Raw genomic sequence first — 19,552 nt, 5'->3', positions numbered from 1 at the left:
AATGTTCAAAGCTCCTTCAGATGAGTAAACATCATGAAGAAAAAAGTAGAGAAAGTCTCACAAGCTTGAATAGCAAACACTGAGAAACTGACAAATGTTGGAGTGTCTAGGAAAAATTTCAGTGGAAGTCTCACCTGAGAAAACAAGGACAGACATTGCCTACTGTCAGAAACACACTATGATCTTTATCTGCTGTTGTATATTGATTCCAAAATGTCACTTTTACACTTTATATGTCACTTTTACCCACTCCATCAGATATTACCAGCCATCACTGGAAAGAGTAAATAAAGTTACATGAATATAGAAGTTTGAGAAATTGGTCATAAAGTTCTGGCAAATATGAAGAAAATAGGAAGAATTTGGGGGAACAGAAGAGCTCCATTGTTAGCATGGGCAAATATCTGCATCAACTGCAGTGGGAGAAAGAAAGGCATTTTCAGATTGGATATGACCCAAGTGTTTGAAGGTGGGGCCCTGTCAGCCATTCTCTCTCCTAATTTGAGTACTGTAAGTCAGATCCTCAGCTCCCACCCCAGATGAGCTCAGGTGCACTTGTGCATCTGTCACCATGTAAAGTCCACAAAAATGCATTTATCAGCTATATACCTAACACATTCTAAATGGGCGTTTACAAAGTTAGAATGTGTTCAACCAAGAGATACCATTTTAGGGCCAAACTCAGAAGTGATATGAATAGTGATAAATATATAACCCCTACATAAGAAATACATAAAATATTTAATAAAAAAATGTGTATGGCCCCTACTTTCCCTCTGCCTAACCTTCTTAAACCCTCCTATTGGTTGCCCTCCAGCTACAAGCCCAGTTTTCCACCCTATCAGACTGTATGGTACACCAACTTACATTCACCTATGCTGGCTAACAGATAACAAACCTGCACCATAATTGAAGTCATCTCTGAAATAAATATGAATCCAATCAGTCTATTCCTGAAAGCACACAAGAACCCAGAGAGAATAAATGCTTCACATGAGTGTACCCTTTTACTAAAGTTTCCTATTGTGACAAAATGAAACAATAAATGTGAAAAATCCAAAGTAATATTCAAACATGAGTTTCAAATTCTAATTCAGACTTTGACTCTACTTCATTGCCAAGTACAATTCCACAACTACTTTAAGTTTTTACCTTCTCATTCAACAATTAATTCCCTAGAACAATCATTAGATAGCGATAAACTGACAACTAAAACAAAGTCACTTTCTATTTATAAAAGTGTCTAAAAACTGTGGTCACCTAGACATGTAACAGTATTTTCCCTATTGGATGAGGGTTGCTGTTTTTGATTGCTTGTCTTGATTATCAAGCACATGATACAGCTATAATAAAGCATCTATAATTTTTGCTTTCTGGTAGCAACAATTGGCCCCAATAATTATGAAAATAGCCTCTAAATGCCTATGTGTCTTGCTAACTACATGTCCTACCAAATTAACTAATGGGAATTTTCTTAAACTAGATTTTAACTAAAAATGCATTATTTTCCATTTTCTTAATATTTGTGCCCTGAACAGAAGCAGTATAGGCAAGTTCTGAATGTATAATTCATATGTTAACCTCAATAAAACCAATCAAGAGTTCATAAGTAAAAAAAAAATTTACTTTTATAAATTGGCCCAACAACTTACCTCAAAGCTGACATATGACCTGATAGGTCAGTTTAATTCAGTTTTGCTTTGAAAATAACAATAACCTGGTCATAAAGAATTAAAGATCCTTCAAGGCTTACCTTCCTAGGCACATCCCCACCTTACCATTTGTCACCAGTACTTCACATCCTGTCTAAAATTTAGACTGCAAGCTATTTGGGGCAGGAGCAGGATATTTGTTTATCGTCTGTAAAGCATCTAGGACACATGTGCATGTTAGCAAAAAAGTATATTCTATACTTATGAATAAAAGAGGTCCCTGCCTAGGCCTCTGATACAGCCAGTGTGCAGTAACACAGTCAGTATCTCTTTCATGCTGCTGCCTTGTTCTGCAGAATATAAGTGTTCCCATTTTTAAAAGCAGTGCATCTCTAGTCATTATGGTGGCTGACATAGCCTCGAAACCATTACCGGTTTCTGTGATCTGTCCTATTCATCTCAATGTGGGCTAAGTCAAATGCCCATGAAAATACTTTTAACTACACCTCCACCCTGATATAACGCGGTCCTTGGGAGTCAAAAATCCCTACCGCGTTATAGGTGAAACCCTGTTATATCAGGGTAGCAGCGGAAGGGCTCCAGCGGTGATTTAAAGAGCCATGGGCTCCCCGCAGCAGCCAGAGCCCATGGCATGAGTTAGGTGTACATCTGATAAAGTGCCCTGGGCACTTTAAAGCACCGCCCGAGCCTCGCTGCTGGAGCCCCGGGTTACCGCCCTATTTGCGAACCCATGTTATATCGGGGTAGAGGTGTATCAGCAATATTAACTCACTTCTCATCAAAACATCCAACAGAGAAGAGAGCCCCCATATTATGAGGCTCTGCAAAATCTTCTGAGAGTGACAGGTCATTCTGACACCACCAGTGAGAAAAACTGGGAGAAAATGGCAACTTTTTCCCCCACCTCCAGTCGAGGAGCCAAGCACGAGGGAACTGTGGGATACGTGAACTCCCTTCAAGGGTGCACCAAGCTCAAAGAGCTCAGCAGGACTTATGAGTACCATTGAGGGAAGACCAAGCCAGAGGAGCCAAGAGTGCATGCACAGTGATATTTTGAACATCTGCACAATTTACTGAGAGTAGCATCTTATGTGGATAGAGCTTATTTTGTGGGAAGAACGCCGCTCTCTTCAAATCTGAACTTTTTAAAGTGTAGAAAAGTGACTAAAAATTGCATTGTGAGGAGATGCCAATGACTTCCCTTGCAAATATATTGAGTTTACAAATACAGATGTTATTCGAATTGCACACTGCACTCTTTTCTCTTTGCACATCACCAATAATAAAAGAGCTAAATCCAAATTAGGCTGTCAGTGACATGTGGGCAAGCCCATTGCCATCAACAGGGAGCTGATTAGAAATCAGTAAGCTCTGCTGATGATGCTCAGGAAGAAATAGAATCTCTTTCGCTCTCTCTCAGCTGCACTGGCTTAGCACGGTCAACAAGGAAAAAAATAAAAGGAGTAAAAAGCTTATTTTTATACCCAAAATCATCAGATAAACACTCAAACTGTACAGGCAGCAGATGTATTGAGAAAGAATGTGTTATTGTTCTGAGCAGAACCAGACTTCAATATAAGCAAGGCAATGATACGCTGCAGCAGTGCAGCTTGTTACAGTGAAAATTCATGACTGAGTAAATCCATGCATATGACACCTGAGTTTCAGAACCCAGACTGAATTTAAACAGCAATCACACTGCATTTAAAATGCAATTGACATGGGTTACAAAAGTAGAAACAATGAATAAATTACCAGCCTAAAGTAATCATCTAGCCTGAAATTGCCATAGCTGAGAACCCATGGAAGCTCTGATTCTCCCAGATGTTGCTTCCTATTTCAAGGGAGAAGGAATCTCCTTCAATTGTGGCCCAAAGTTTTTACCCTTACATGGCTACCTGAGATCATCCCTCTCTTAGGGATGAACAACAAAACTCTTCCAGCCCCTAATATTATATACGGCAATACAGACCAGTAATCAAGCAGTTTGCAAACACCTAAAAGATAATAAGGTGATTAACAGTCAATATGGATGGTCAAGAACAAATAATTTCAAACCAACCTAATAGCTTTCTTTGACAGGGTAACAAGCCTTGTGGATGGGGGGGAGTGGTAGATGTGGTATATCTTGACTTCGGTAAGGCCTCAGATACTGACTCACATGACCTTCTCATAAACCAGGGATCAGCAACCTTTGGCATACAGCCCACCAGGCACCCTGGCAGGGCAGGCCTATTTGTTTACCTGCTGCGTCCACAGGTTCGGCCAATTGTGGCTCCCACTGGCCGCGGTTCACCCCTCCAGGCCAATGGGGGTGGTGGGAAGCAGCGCAGGCCGAGGGATGTGCTGGCGGCTGCTGCCCACCGCCCCCATTGGCCTGGAGCGGCGAACCACGGCCAGTGAGAGCCGCGATCAGCCAAAACTGCAGACACGGCAGGTAAACAAACCGGCCCGCCCCGCCAGGGTGCTTACCCTGGCGGGCCGCATGCCAAAGGTTGCCGATCCCTGTCATAAACAAACTAGGGAAATACAATCTAGATGGAGCTACTATCAGATGGGTGCAAAACTGGTTAGAAAACTGTTCTCAGAAAGTAGTTATCAGTGGCTCTCCGTCAAGCTGGAAGGGCATATTGAATGGGGTCCCGCAGGGGATCAGTTCTGGGTCTGGTCCTGTTCTATATCTTCATCAATGATTTGGATAATGGCATAGAGAGTACACTTATAAAGTTTGTGGCTGATACCTAGCAGGGAGGGGGTGTAAGTGCTTTGGAGGATAGGATTAAAATTCAAAATAATCTAGCCAAACTGGAAATGGTCTGAAGTAAATAGGATGAAATTCAATTAGGACAAATGCAAAGTATTCCACTTAGGAAGGAACAATCCGCTGCACACATACAAAATCGGAAATGACTGCCTAGGAAGGAGTACCATGGAAAGGGATCAGGGAGTTGTACTGGATCACAAGCGAAGTATGCATCAGTAAAACACTACTGCAAGAAAAGCAAAAATCATTCTGGGATGTATTAGCATGAGTGTTGTAAGCAAGACACAAGTAGTAATTTTTCAGCTCTGCGCTAATTAGGCCTCAACTGGAGTACTGTGTCTACTTCTGGGTGCCACCTTTCAGGAAAGATGTGGACAAATTGGAGAACGTCCAGAAAAGAGCAACAAAAATGATTAAAGGTCTAGAAAACATGACCTATGAGGGAAGATTGAAAAAACTGGGTTCGTTTAGTCTGGAGAAGAGGAGACTGACAAGGGACATAACAGCTTTCAAGTACATCAAAAGCTGTTACAAGTAGGAGGGAGAAAAATTATTCTCTTTAACCTCTGAGGATAGGACAAAAAGCAATGGGCTTAAAATTGCAGCAAGGAGAGGTTTAGGCTGGACATTAGGAAAAACTTCCTAACTGTCAGGGTGGTTAAGCACTGGAATAAATTGCCTAGGGAGACTATGGAATCTCCATTATTGGAGGTTTTTAAGAGTAGGTTAGACAAACACTTCTCAGGGATGGTTTGGATAATATTTAGGCCTTCCGTGAGCACCATGGACTGGACTAGAAGACCTCTCGAGGTCCCTTCCAGTCATATGATTCTATCATTCTACTGTGGCTCCCTCTCTCCCCCAGCTCATGTTTGGTGGGAGGCTCCTCCACCTAACTTTGTTTCTAAAACACACACACACACACACACACACACACACAAAAACCCTAAACAAACAATTTGCTCCAGCAATTCAGCCCTGGAGCTACCCATGTCAGTGGAGCTACTCAAGGGATGTTATTACAGCCCAAATACAGTAATATCAACTGGTAAGGAGGAAAGGAAGGAAAGAGAAATGAAGCTGTTTATTTACATACCCTCCGAACTTCCAAGCAGATTATGTGCGGTCATCTTTTCCTTACTGACTATACTGACCTTCTCTAAATTGCTCAGCCAGGAGCACAGCCAGCATAAATGGTCTTCTGAGGCTTATGCATCCCAGACCACCATGCACATAGAGAGCTGAAGAGAGCGCACAGTCATGTAATAATGTGGTACATTTCATTAGATCTACTATGAAGTTACAACAAGTTGTACAGGAATTTCTGTTATTGTCCCCAAAGCCAAAACATACTAATCCCAATTCTATTAATTTGGGTCAGTATATCTGTTTTTGATTTCTAAATATATTAATGCATCTGATTCAATAGTATCGTGATAAAAAATCCTATTGCATATCAAATGAAATCTATATCAAAAGCTACCAAGCTAAATATAAAAAATGTCTGTTGATAACCACATCATATTCATGGTTCTACTCTCGTCACTATTATCTCTCTCTTTTACTTTCCCCATGCGTCTAACGCCACAACAACAACAACAAAATCTGCAGGGTATTAGATTTCCCCCAATTGACTGACATTTATGGACTTAGGCAGCAATCTTCTCTGTGTGGTGTTTCGATCTATGTTGCACTAAAATTGATTAGCACTGTAAGACAAGTGTGCAGCAGATTGCTAGGCTAATCAAGGTAAACCTAACCATACACTCACATGAAATGAAAGATTCCTTCTACTGCAAAAGTCAGTTCACATTTCAACATATAAATAAGTCAATCACTAACATGTCAAAAATACAGCACCAAATTATTTGCCAGGGTAGTTTTATTTTATGTTTGAAGTTCTGTGAAAAATTCAGTCCAAATTCTTGCTTCCAAGCTTAGGTTCAAGTCTCCAGACTATACTGGAGAGAGGGGGGAAACCATCTCAACGGTTTATCATAGAAATGAAGAGGATCAACAGTTCCAAGTGGAAAAGGAAAAAAGGTTTCTCGTTCCTCCAATCCAATATATTTTAGAAACAAATCAGCAAATCAGGTATCATCTGATTACTAGTCTGAATTTAAGAAATTGAAGGGACATCATTCAGGTTAGTAGTCACAACATTTAATTTACTTCTGTTTATTTTCAAAGTTTATATAGTTCTCTAAGTGTGTGTTTGTATGCACCCCCCATTCTCAAACGCTTTCTTTCTAAAGAGAAAAAAATGCCAGCAGCCCACTCCTTATGAGCAATTTTATCCTACCACACACACTAGTTTTTGTGTAGACCAGAGTAACATTTTTGGTAAAGAACGTGATTTCAGTCATATACTTCTACATTTTACGATACTGTAACTAGTATGAAATTATTTCAAAATGTTACAGAAAATGCATTGGCAGTGTTCGTTTAAGTACTTTAACAAAGCTTCAGTTTAAATTGTTTTATTACAATGCAATTCAAGATAAAGTACACATAAGGGCAGATTCATCTCCCTGCAAATGACTGAGATGTACAGATACTTTCCAGAACAGACTTGCATCAGAAAAATGTATCTTTACTTTTTTAGTGACTGCAGGCATCTCACCACCTCTATCACTGGCTCTGAAGACTAACCAGTAACCCCTAGACAACATGGCATTATTATATAATAGTTATAGTATGGCCCAGAGGCCCTAATCAAGATCAAGGTTTGGTGCTGTGCATTAGAATTTTGAACACACACCTCAGCATTGTAAACCCATTCAATAGTCACACAAGCAGCAATTGAACAGATAAAAAATAAATAATAAAATGTATATCATCTTCCAGTAACTACAAAGTCACATATCTCCTTGGACAACATGGATAAATAAAATAGATATGTGCCTGAATACTTGTCAGAAACTTGTCAGAAGACACATTTTTAGCATTCAGGGATGTAAGCTTCTCTATGTTAAAGATGTTCTTCCTGATCCTATGTACTGTATTTTCAGTATATAAAAAAAAAAGAGCTCCTCCTCTAACTTCCAAGGATGGAAAGCTGCACAGAAAAAAGAATTTGTATTTCTTAATATAATAGGTGCTAGATATGTCTTCAACAAAAATTGGACATGATTGAGGTAAACAAAACTGCAGGTTCTAATAGCAGGTTTCCAAAGAGTTGTACAGGAAGTGAGGCTACCCATTAGTGTGGTCTTATGGGGACTCTGTCAAAATGAAAAATAAACGAATTACAAAAGTTACTTAAAAGCCATTTCAGTTACTATCCATGCCCCTCAGTATCCCCTGCTAATATCTATGGGTTTACATCTTCCTATTTTTAAAAAATGGACTTCTCTCTTCTCATTGCTGTGTAAAAATACTACAGGGTGGGAAAAGGGAATGGACTTATAACAGTAGGGACATATTACCGACCACCTGACCAGGATGGTGATAGTGACTGTGAAATGCTCAGAGAGAGACTATTAAAATAAAAAACTCAATAATAATGGGGGATTTCAACCATCCCCATATTGACTGGATACATGTCACCTCAGGACAGGATGCAGAGATAAAGTTTTTTGACACCTTAAATGACTGCTTCTTGGAGCAGCTAGTCCTGGAACACACAAGCGGAGAGGCAATTCTTGCTTTAGTCCTAAGTGGCGCACAGGATCTGGTCCAAGAGGTGAATATAGCTGGACCTCTTATTAATAGTGACCATAATAAAATTAAATTTAACATCCCTGTGGTGGGGAAAACACCACAGTAGCCCAACATAATAGCATTTAATTACAGAAAGGAGAACGACACAAAAATGAGGAAGTTAGTTAAACAGAAATTAAAAGTTAGTTAAACAGAAATTAAAAGTGAAATCCCTTTAAGCTGCATGGAAACTTTTTAAAAACACCATAATAGAGGCTCAACTTAAATGTATACCTAAATTAAAAAACAGAGAACCAAAAAAGTGCCACTGTGGCTCAACAACAAAGTAAAAGAAGCAAAAAGGTATCCTTTAAACAGTGGAAGTTAAATCCTAGTGAAGAAAATAGAAAGGAGCATAAACTCTGGCAAGTGAAGTGTAAAAATATAATTAGGAAGGCCAAAAAAAGAATTTGAAGAACAGCTAGCCAAAGAATCAAAAAGTAATAGCAAAAAAAAAAAAAGTTTAAGTACATCAGAAGTAGGAAGCCTGCTAAACAACCAGTGGGGCCCCTGGACGATCAAGACGCTAAAGGAGCACTCCAGGATGATAAGGCCATTGTGGAGAAACTAAATGAATTCTTTGCATCGGTCTTCATGGCTGAGGATGTGAAGGAGATTCCCAAACCTGAGCCATTCTTGTTAGGTGACAGATCTGAGGAACTGTCCCAGATTGAGGTGTTAGAGGTGGTTTTGGAACAAATTGATAAACTAAACACTAATAAGTCACCAGGACCAGATGGTATTGACCCAAGAGTTCTGAAGAAACTCCAATGTGAGCTTGCAGAACTACTAACTGTAGTCTGTAACCTATCATTTAAATCAGTTTCTGTACCAAATGACTGGAGGATAGCTAATGTGACACCAATTTTTTAAAAGGGCTCCAAAAGTGATCCTGGCAATTACAGGCCAATAAGCCTGACTTCAGTACCAGGCAAACTGACTGAAACTACAGTAAAAAAAAAAAAAACCAAAATTGTCAGACATATAGATGAACATAATTTGCTGGGGAAGAGTCAACATGGTTTATGTAAAGGGAAATCGTGCCTCACTAATCTACTAGAATTCTCTGAGGGAATCAACAAGCATGTCGAAAAGGAAGATCCAGTGGATATAGGGTACTTAGATTTTCCGAAAGCCTTTGACAAGGTCCCTCACCAAAGGCTCTTAAGCAAAGTAAGCAGTCATGGGATAAGAATAGGGTGAGCAGACATCCTGTTTTTAAAGGGACAGTCCTGTATTTAAGCCTTCTTCCGGGTGTCCTGACTTTTTGTTATATACGGGCAAATTGTCCCGTATTTTCTGTGATCACAACACAGAGCCGGCAGCGGGGGACAGCAGGCGGCCATGCCCTCCCTCCTCTCACTCGCCCTAGCGCACATCCATGCCAAAGTCTCCGTTGCTGCCTCCTTCAGCAGTAGCAGCATTGGCAGCGGTAGCAGCGCCAGAGATGAGCAGCAAGAACATGCCTAGGAGTAGCCCTGGCTCCGTCGTTCCCACTGCTGCTCCTGCCCCACTGTCCAGGAATCACCCTCGCCGCACTCAGCTCCCACCTTACAAGGGTGAGTAGCCGGGGCAGGGCGTGCCCCCACTTCTCCTCCATGCACCTGCTGTGCCCCCAATCCAGCACCTGGGGCAGCCCATGGGGATGGGGGGCCCTGCTCAGCCCTGGCAGGAGGATCCCTGCTCCCCTGGGCGGAGGGGCTCTGCTGGCCCCCTGGCTAGGGTAGCAGGCTGCAAGCAGCGTTTCACCTCGCTGTCGACCTCCCCTACACATGGGACCCACTGGGCATGAAGGAACATGATGGGATGGGAGAGGCAGCACCAGCCCTGCACTGGAGAGAGGGCCAGGGAGAGTGGCTCGGGCAGCCCTACGTGCAGGTATGCGGAGGGGGGGAGGAATTTGGACCATCAGCCACTGGTGGGCATGTGGCAGGGGGGTTTGGATCACCAGCCCTGCACGTGGGTGGTGGGGGAGCTCAGAGGACCAGCCCCATGCGCAGAGAAGGGGGGGGGGTCGGATCAGCTCTCCACCCAGGCAGGAAGGGGGCCGCGGGGGGAATCGCAGGCAGGCAGCAGCGGGGGGGGGGGGGGGGGCGCGGGGGACTAGCCCTGCAAACGGGCAAGAGGCAAGGTGTTTCAGACAGGGTGGGGGGGGTCACAGGTGGGGTGTTTTGTGCCGGCCCGGGGTGCCATTGGGGAGGAGGACCTCAAGCTGGCCCTGCATAGGTGGGAGGGCTCAGGTTGGCTCAAGCACGTGGAGTGGCAAGGGTGGTCTCCGGCACCCCAGTGCATGGAAAGGCTGGGAAACCTCAGGGAGGGTTTAGGCTGGCTCTGCACAGGGGAAGTGGGGGTGGAATGGTGATTCGGGCCAGCCCGTGGGTGTCCTGTTTTCCCTTTGGAAAAATATGGTCATCCTAGATAAGAGGGAAGGTCCTCTCATGGATAAACGATAAATGCAAAGTAATGCACTTTGGAAAAAAATAATCCCAGCTATACATATAAAATGATGGGGTCTAAATTAGCTATTACCACTCAAGAAAGAGATATTGGAGTTATAGTGGATAATTCTCTGAAAACCTCCACTCAATGTGCAGCAGCAGTCAAAAAAGCAAACAGAATATTGGGAACCATTAAGAAAGGGATAGATAATAAGACAGAAAATATAATATTGCCTCTATATAAATCTATGGTATGCCCAAATCTTGAATACTGTGTGCAGATGTGGTTGTCCCATCTCAAAAAAAGAATTGGAAAAGATTCAGACAAGGGCAACAAAAATGATTAGGGTTATGGAGCAGCTTCTGTATGAGGAGAGATTAAAAAGACTGGGACTTTTCAGCTTAGAAAAGAGATGACTAAGGGGGGATATGATAGAGATCTATAAAAACAAGACTGATGCGGAGAAAGTAAATAAGGAAGTGTTATTTACTTCTTCTCATAAAAGAAGAACTGGGGTCACCAAATGAAATTAATAGTCAGCAGGTTTAAAAAACAAACAAAAGAAAGTATTTCTACACACAATGCAGTCAACCTGTGGAGCTCCTTGGCCTTCACAACATCCTCTGGCAAAACTATAACAGAGTTCAACAAAGAACTAGATAAATTCATGGAGGATAGGTCCATTAGTGGCTTTTAGCCAGGATGGGCAGGGATGATGTCCCTAACCTCTGTTTGCCAGAAGCTGGGAATGAGCGACAGGGAATGGATCACTTGATGATTACCTGTTTTGTTCATTCCCACTGGGGCACCTGACATTGGCCACAGTCGGAAGACAGGATACTGGGCTAGATGGACCTTTGGTGTGACCCAGTATGGCCGTTCTTATAACTTATGGCATGTCTATACTATAATCTTAAATCGGCATGGGTTAGGTCGATTTACAGCCACTGCAATATTTACTGCGGTGGCTTATGTCCACACTACTCTCTTTCTGTTGATGGTGCCTTATGTCAATCTAACTGTGTAGTGTAGACCAGGACTTCGACATTAATCCTGTAATGAGTTCCATGCAAAAGGATCCATTGCTGAATAGTGCCTTAGAAGGGGTTTCATGTGAGTAGCCCATGGCTTCAATGGGACTACTCATGTGAGTAAGCATTATACCCAGCTGTATGTGTTTGCAGGATTAGGCCCCAAACTTACTACATAAAGGAAAATCACTTGACACAAAGTGCTGTCAAATGCACAGAGCGGAAAATATGAAATTATGGGAAAAAATTGGGTTTGTTTTTCAACCTATTTCAGTTAGTCATCTCTGATGTTAGTTCTAACAGTGATAAAGTAAGAAATTGTCAAAATTGTGACTTAAATTTATCAGATACTTAATGGTCTCATAAAAAGTCAGGATGCAAATAACTGAAAAGTAGCAAGAAGCAAACTTTTTCTTTAGTCTATATTATATTTTTAAAGAGATACAGAGAGCAGTTACAGGCATAGGTCCTGATCCAACAAGTGACTGCACACAATCACACTGGTGCATCTGTGCAAAGCCCCACTGACTTCAGTGAGGCTCGATGCAACCACAGTAGCATCCTCACTTACAGTCACTTGAAGGATCAGGGCCTCAGGTCCCAAACCTGCATGGAACCACTCTGAATCCACCCAGCAGGTACTGCTTGCAGGATTAGGAGCCTTGTTTTTACATCTGTTGTGCAGAAAATACTCAAATTGTTTTATAGAGCATATGGAAGGAGCACCTGAAAAGAAATAATTTGAATTAAATGATGCCAAAATGAATTTGAGGAACTCAGCTCCTGGAAGGTCTCTGAATATATTAATCTGTGAAAAATAAGGGAAATGCAGAGCTTAGCATTCATATTTTAATTTCATATTTAGGATTTGTTTGGTTTTTTTTAAATGGCAGGTATTGTTATATCAGCTTCAATAGCAAGCAGTCTGAAAATACAGTAAAAATACAACTAGCTTAAAAGACGTATCAGAAGTATACACCAAATTTGTTTCTTTTTTGTTACAATATATTAATGTAACTTGGATAAGACTCTCAAAGACTGTTAACTTTATTTAAATTCACATCAGTTAACAGCGCAAGATATTTGTTACCTCATTACATCTGAGGTCAGTTATCAATTAATTCTGACAGGCCCCAAATCTGCAAAGATTTATTCATGTGCATAACTTTAGTGGGAGGATGCATGTGCTTAAACACTTGACAGAATAAGTTAGTTGAGCTACATCACTTTTGTTATCATATGTTAAACAAACATCAAGTAAATACACACACAAACTGTATGCACATTTAGCACAATGCATACACGAGAGCAGAGTATTATAAAAGGCGAGATAACTAACATGATAGTTAAGGCTCTTTCCCTGCAACAACAGGACAAGTCTCAATGCAGAGGCAGTAATCTGCCAACATGCTACCAATTATAAGGTTGAAGCCTAAATAGCATGTTTTTCCATTCTAAATCCCAATTTTTAGATGCTTTATGAAACATTCACTTTCGCATTGAAATTATTCAGACTTGGACTCTGCTCAAGTGTGATTTGTACAAAAAACATTCAAACACAGGTTAGCTGTTTTGGAGTGCAAAATAAGAAAAATACACCTTTCCCATTATAGATAAAATCTTGCAACCTTATGCGGAACAGCAGCAGTGCCAAAATGACAGGTTGATATAAAGTTAAAATGTGGCATGGAAACAGCCCTCATTGAGAAATGCCTTAGAACTTCCTAATTAAATTGGTTTTAATTTGACAGGGTCGTGTGTCCTTCGAAATAAAAAGAAGTCACTTTGTTAATAGTATTGCACATGTTCACTTTGTAGCAACGTTTGGAGCAAAGGAAGGTTGAACTCACTGAACACAGGTGACTAATTTAACAGTGCTTTAAAAAAAATAGGAAGGTGTGTGATGGGGAGTTCTCTGGCTAAATTGTTCCACATTATGCAACTTTTTCTCCAGGAAATTCCACCCAAAAAGAAAATGCTAAGGTTACACAATACTCAGAAGGTAAGAAATAATGTATAATACCATATATGCCCTGTGCATGAACTACAATAAAGACTTTACATAACCACCTCATTCTCTGAAGATTGTGCTATGTAACTACACCTCTACCCCGCTATAACGCGGTCGTGGGGAGCCAAAAATCCCTACCGTGTTACAGCTGAAACCCTGTTATATCGGGGTAGGGGCGGCAGGGCTTGGGCGGTGCTTTAAAGAGCTCCGTGCTCCCCGCAGCGGCCGGAGCCCAGAGCTCTTTAAAGCGCCGCCCAAGCCCTGCTGCTACCGCGCTATACACAAACCAACATTATATCGGGTTGTGTTATAGTGGGGTAGAGGTGTATTATGCTAATTTAGCTACAAACTTTAGGGTACTATATATTCCAGCAAATGTTCACTATTACCTTATCCTTTTTTACATCTCTAGTGCAAAAACATTTTTCTATGTTTTTTTTTATTAAAACACTTCCATGGACTCAGATTACATACAGTAATATACAATAAAGAATGTTAAAATGTATAAAAATTGTGTCATACTATGTAATATAAACTATATAGTAGTACACATTTAAGGTTGCACATGCAACCTCATACTCTGTCATTTCTTAATATCTGAGTGTTTAACTATGCAGCCTTAGCAGTCTTTCAACATGTATTTTATTTTTGGATAGATTGAGTTTTTAAAGGCTTCTTACAATGTCAGCGTTTGAGACCTAGCAAATGGGGAACAATTAAGTTAGATTCCAAGGGATTCATAAGTCTGAGGGGCTGCAATAAAAAAAAAAAAAATCAAGAAAAGCAGTCATGCAGGACACTGGCAAAGAAAAGGACTTTGTAGAAAAAGTTGTTCAACTCACCAGTCCATTGTTTGGCTGAGGTTAAAAAGACAAACATTACTAAGATGAATCAGTGAGGAATCAGAACACAAACCAAGGCCTGAGCCTACAAACACATGACTTTAGTCTCAAGGAGTGTATGTGATAAAGTTGCTCATGTATGTGCTTGAAGGACTGGAGCGCAGGTGTTACTGTAAACAGTACAGAGTATTGCTTAGAGATATGCCACTGACTTTGATAGGACCAGGAATCCATCCTATTTGTTTAACTCTGGCAACTTCAACCTACAAAGATGAAAACTTCAAAGTCTCACAATGCAGCTTAAATATTAAAACTAGAGCTGGCAAGCGATTAAAAAAATTAATCGTGATTAATAATGATGTTAAACAGCAATAGAATACTATTTATTTAAATATATCTTTGGATGTTTTCTACATTTTCAAATATATTGATTTCAATTACAACACAGAATACAAAGTGTACAGTGCTCACTATTTTTTTTTTATTACAAATATTTGCACTGTATAAAGATAAAGGAAATAGTATTTTCATTTCATGTAATACAAGTACTGTAAAGTAATCTCTTCATCATGAACGTTGAACTTACAAATGTAGAATTCTGTACAAAAAAAACCTGCATTCAACAATAAAATAATGTAAAACTTTAGAGCCTACAAGTTCACTCAGTCCTACTTCAGCCAATGGTTCAGACAAACAAGTTTGGTTACAATTTGCAGGAGATAATGCTGCCCATTTCTTGCTTGCAATGTCACCTGAAAATGAGAACAGGCGTTCGCAAAGCACTGTTATAGCAGGCATCGCACGATATTTACGTGCCAGATGCACTAAAGATTCATGTCCCTTCATGCTTCAACCACCATTTCAGAGGACATGCGTCCATGCTGATGATGGATTCTGCTCGATAACAATCCAAAGCAGAGCTGACCAACGCATGTTCATTTTCATCATCTGAGTCAGATGCCACCACAGAAGACTGATTTTCTATTTTGGTGGTTCGGGTTCTGTAGTTTCCGCATCAGAGTGTTGCTCTTTTAAGTCTTCCGAAAGCATGCTCCACAACTCGTCCCTCTCAGATTTTGGACAGCACTTCAGATTCTTAAACCTTGGGTCGAGTGCTGTAGCTATTTTTAGAAAACTCACATTGGTACCTTCTTTGCGTTTTGTCAAATCTGCTGTGAAAGTGTTCTTAAAATGAACATGTGCTGGGTCATCATCCAAGACTGCTATTACATGAAATATATGGCAGAATGTGGGCAACACAGAACAGGAGACATACTGAACTCCTTGAGGGAGAATTGTAACAAATTTAATTAATGCATTTTTTAATGAGTGTTTTCAGCATGGAAGCATGAAGGGGCAGACAAATGTTTAGCATATCTGACACGCAAATACCTTGCAATGCCGGCTACAAAGTTCCATGCAAACACCTGTTCTCACTTTCAGGTGACATTGTAAACAAGAAGCAGGCAGCAGTATCTCCAATAAATGTAAACAAACTTGCTTATCTTAGGGATTGGCTGAACAAGAAGTAGGACTGAGTGGACTTGTAGGCTCTAAAGTTTTACACTGTTTTGTTTTTGAGTGCAGTTATGTAACAAGAAAAATCTACATTTGTAAGTTACACTTTCACGATAAAGAGATTGCATTACAGTACTTGTATGAGGTGAACTAAAAAGTACTATTTCTTTTGTTTATCATTTTTACAGTGCAAATATTTGTAATAAAAAATATAAAGTGAGCACTGTACACTTTGTATTCTGTGTTGTAATAGAAATCAATATATTTGAAAATGTAGAAAAACATCAAAAATATTTTATAAATTTGGTATTCTTTTGTTTAACAGTACAATTAATCACAATTTTTTAATCATGATTAATTTTTGAGTTAATCGTGTGAGTTAATTGCGATTAATTGATAGCCCTATATTAAACTAACTCAGCAACTCACAAATTCATAAGAAGTTATTATTTTGCTTGAATCTCTCAGGATACATCTAATATTTCAGCCATTAGCCTTTTTCAGAGGTTATCTAAAGAACGTATACCCTGCAGGCAGGCACTATGCCTGTCTACAATATACCAGGGACATTTATGGCACCATTTAAATAACAAGAAGAAATTAGATGTCTTTCAGCCAAACCTGAAGTTATTTAAAATTGCACTATATATAGCCTCACCTGTTCAATATATTTAAATATACTGGATGTTTAGATTATACTTTTCCAGAGTTTTCTCAAAGGGCTATGGTCACCTACCCCCTATGAAATTAAATTGAAAGCAAAATATATTGCTCAACAATATATCTACTCGGTTTACCTAATATGACCACTTCTATGACAAGTTAGGATATATTATGCCCTAGGCAGAGCACTATGTAACCAGAAGGCTTCTAGATTAAAAAAATCTTTGCTATGTGATGCAAAGGATACCTAGGTTAATCTTAATCTCAGTGAATAGGAGACTTTGAAAAGTCTTTAATAATACAAAGACTGGTAAGGGGGAACTTGATAAACTGGTTATATTGGTGAGAGACAGAAACAAAGCTAGATAAAACCAACTAAAAGTCATGGATAAATAAAAATTCAGGGAGGATAGTTTCAACTCAGAAAGCACATCACATACATTATCTTGCTCATTAAAACAGGTAGTATGAAGTTGGAGACCAACCAACCTAACTTTAATGAGAGCTATTGAGTAGCACATTGAACAGAGTGATTCTGTGATTAACTTTATTGAAATATGTTTCTTCAGCAGATCGTACTTGTATAGGCCAGATTTTCTTTGGTGGCAGGGGTGGTTTGGGGTTTTTTGGCACTGACATTTGTTTATTTTCTTATGTTCTCTCACAGAAGTTTGGCCACTGATTTCAATGGAAGCAGGACCAGGCCCCAAATCTTTAGGAAATGTTCTGACTTGGTTGCATTGACTAGGAATATCTAGTCAATTATTCCTTCTTACATCGCAACGATAATGAACAAGAGCTGTTTATAGATAAGAAAGACTAAAGAGCATCACAACACTGACCCATATGTCAAATGAATGTGTCTTCATTGGAGGGACACCTATATAAGATATGGCCCAAACCTTGAGGGGAGGGACTGTTAAATAAAAAATAAATTAAAAAAAGCACCTATGAAGAATGGCAATATTCCCATGAATTTTGTTTTTATGTCTAATAAAAACCACATAGCCACTTGCTATGGGTTTTCCAAGCCCAACCTCATACTAGTGAAAGAGAATCTGAAAGTCATAGTAAGTAGAAACCGCAACTAAATTGACTAGCTGGTGTTCATCATCCAAACAGATGAAAGTAAAAGAAAAAACTCAGAGATTATTATGTTAAGGACTGATGCTACCTACAGTAGGAAGTGTTTGTAGTATTTGTTGTCAAGAGTGGTCCTATTTCCTGAGATTATTCACAGTAGTAAGCATTACACCATGTACTGAGAGTGTTTGCAAGCTTATACAGGGGTGCTGGAACAATTTTTATAGCAGTAGTGCTGATGATGGAAACATGTATTTGGTGTTTTTTATTATTACTCCAAGCCAGCATCCCTAGTTCTAGCACCACTGCATGTACAGATTAATCATTTTGTATTTGGAGAATCTGATGTATAATTTGTAACATGGGAAAAGATCTCTTTTAAATATATGGGTTTGGTTTTTTTAAACCCTGACACCGTCCCTTTAAATTACTCACCCTTGTGCTTGACAGACACCCATTGTGAGGCCACTATCTAAATTTGGATTGGGAAAGGAATCAGGTGACTAATCGATGAAGGCAAAAGCAAAGTCCTTTCAGGCTCCATCAGATCTGACCCGTGTCGGAGTCTAAGATCCCCGACTGCAGAAGTGCTGCAATAGGGGCAACACTGTTGCCCTATGTGCATTCCCCAGCCACACGTGAATGTGCAGTGCCGTAACTGTGCAGAGCCTAACGGGGCGCGCTCCCTCCCCCGGGCAGCTCCCAAGCAAGAGGATGCAGGTGGGAAGGCCCCTTGAAACGCCCCTCACGCAGGGGCCAGGCACCAGCGCGGCTAAAGCCAAATCCCCTAGGCACGGGGCGCAGGCCCCGCAGAGAGCCCTGGACCCCGCTCGCAGCCCGCACCCCCTGCAGCGCCTGCCAGGGGCCCGCCCCTCGAACACCGCCGCCCCCACCCAAGGGGGACGCTGCAGAGGCAGGCGGGGGAGACTCACTCCAGCAAAGTTTCACCCAGGGCAGCCCGGCGGCGGCGGCGGCTCCCGACTCACCTTGGCAGCCATGCTTCGTCCCGCGCAGCCGGCCCCTTCCCGTCCCAGCGCGGCAGGCACCGCCCCGCCTGCGCACCAGGCCGCCCGCCGCCGCCAGCTCATTGGCTGCGGCCGGGCCCCGGGGCCCAGCCGGCGCGCGCGTGATCCGCCGCGCTCCTCGTGCCCGGCTTGAGCAAGGGGCGCGCGTGACTCCGCGCTGCGCTGTCCAGCGGCAAGGGGCGGCCGGGGAACGGCGCGGGGGGGAGGTGACGTACCTCAGGTTCAGGGACAGCCCGTCAGATGCACCTGGGCAGGCAGCAGCGTGGGGCTTTGCTGAGGAGAGTGGCAAGCCGCCCCTTGCTGCATGTGCATGCCCTGCCTGCGGGTGGGTTGTGAAAGAGCCACAGTGAACAAGAGTGACTCTAAAATGGAGACACAACCACTCCCCTTCTTTTTGAGGCTACAGACTAACACAGCAGCTACTCTGAAATCTGTAAAATGGGATTCCAGGGACCAATCAGTTGCACACATACAAAATGGGACATGACTGCCTAGGAGTAGGAAGGAGTACTGCGGAAAGGGATCTGGGGGTCAGAGTAGACAACAAGCTAAGTATGTGTCAACAGTAAAACATTGTTGCAAAAAAAGCAAACATCCTTCTGGGATGTATTAGCAGAAGTCTTGTGAGCAAGGCATGAGAAGTAATTCTTCCGCTCTACTCTGCGCTGATTAGGCCTCAGCTGGAGTATTGTGTCCAGTTCTGGGCGCCACATTTCAAGAAAGATGTGGACAAATTGGAGAAAGTCTGGAGAAGAGCAACAAAAATGATTAAAGGTCTAGAAAACATGTCCTCTCAGATAA

The 19,552-nt window shown here is 41.4% G+C and overlaps 1 protein-coding gene across 2 annotated transcripts in view; it reads right to left on the bottom strand.

Annotated features, from left to right (window-relative positions):
* The window catches only part of SLC25A13 (solute carrier family 25 member 13), a 133,316-nt gene extending 114,510 nt beyond the window's left edge, over positions 1-18,806 (bottom strand). The window contains exons 1-2 of one of the 2 annotated variants that reach the window (XM_045004522.1): positions 18,713-18,746; positions 14,463-14,477 (exon numbers count right to left, since the gene is read on the bottom strand). In XM_045004522.1, coding sequence (XP_044860457.1) covers positions 14,463-14,477; positions 18,713-18,724 — 27 coding nt within the window. In that variant the 5' untranslated portion in view covers positions 18,725-18,746. Of the gene's footprint in view, positions 1-14,462; positions 14,478-18,712 lie in introns of both variants that reach the window. The other variant, XM_045004521.1, reaches the window with a different exon arrangement.
* Positions 18,807-19,552: the final 746 nt, after the last annotated feature.

This window comes from Mauremys mutica, chromosome 2 (assembly GCF_020497125.1).
Source record: "Mauremys mutica isolate MM-2020 ecotype Southern chromosome 2, ASM2049712v1, whole genome shotgun sequence".
Lineage (NCBI taxonomy): Eukaryota > Metazoa > Chordata > Testudines > Geoemydidae > Mauremys > Mauremys mutica.
This window is presented reverse-complemented; position numbering and strand designations above follow the sequence as displayed.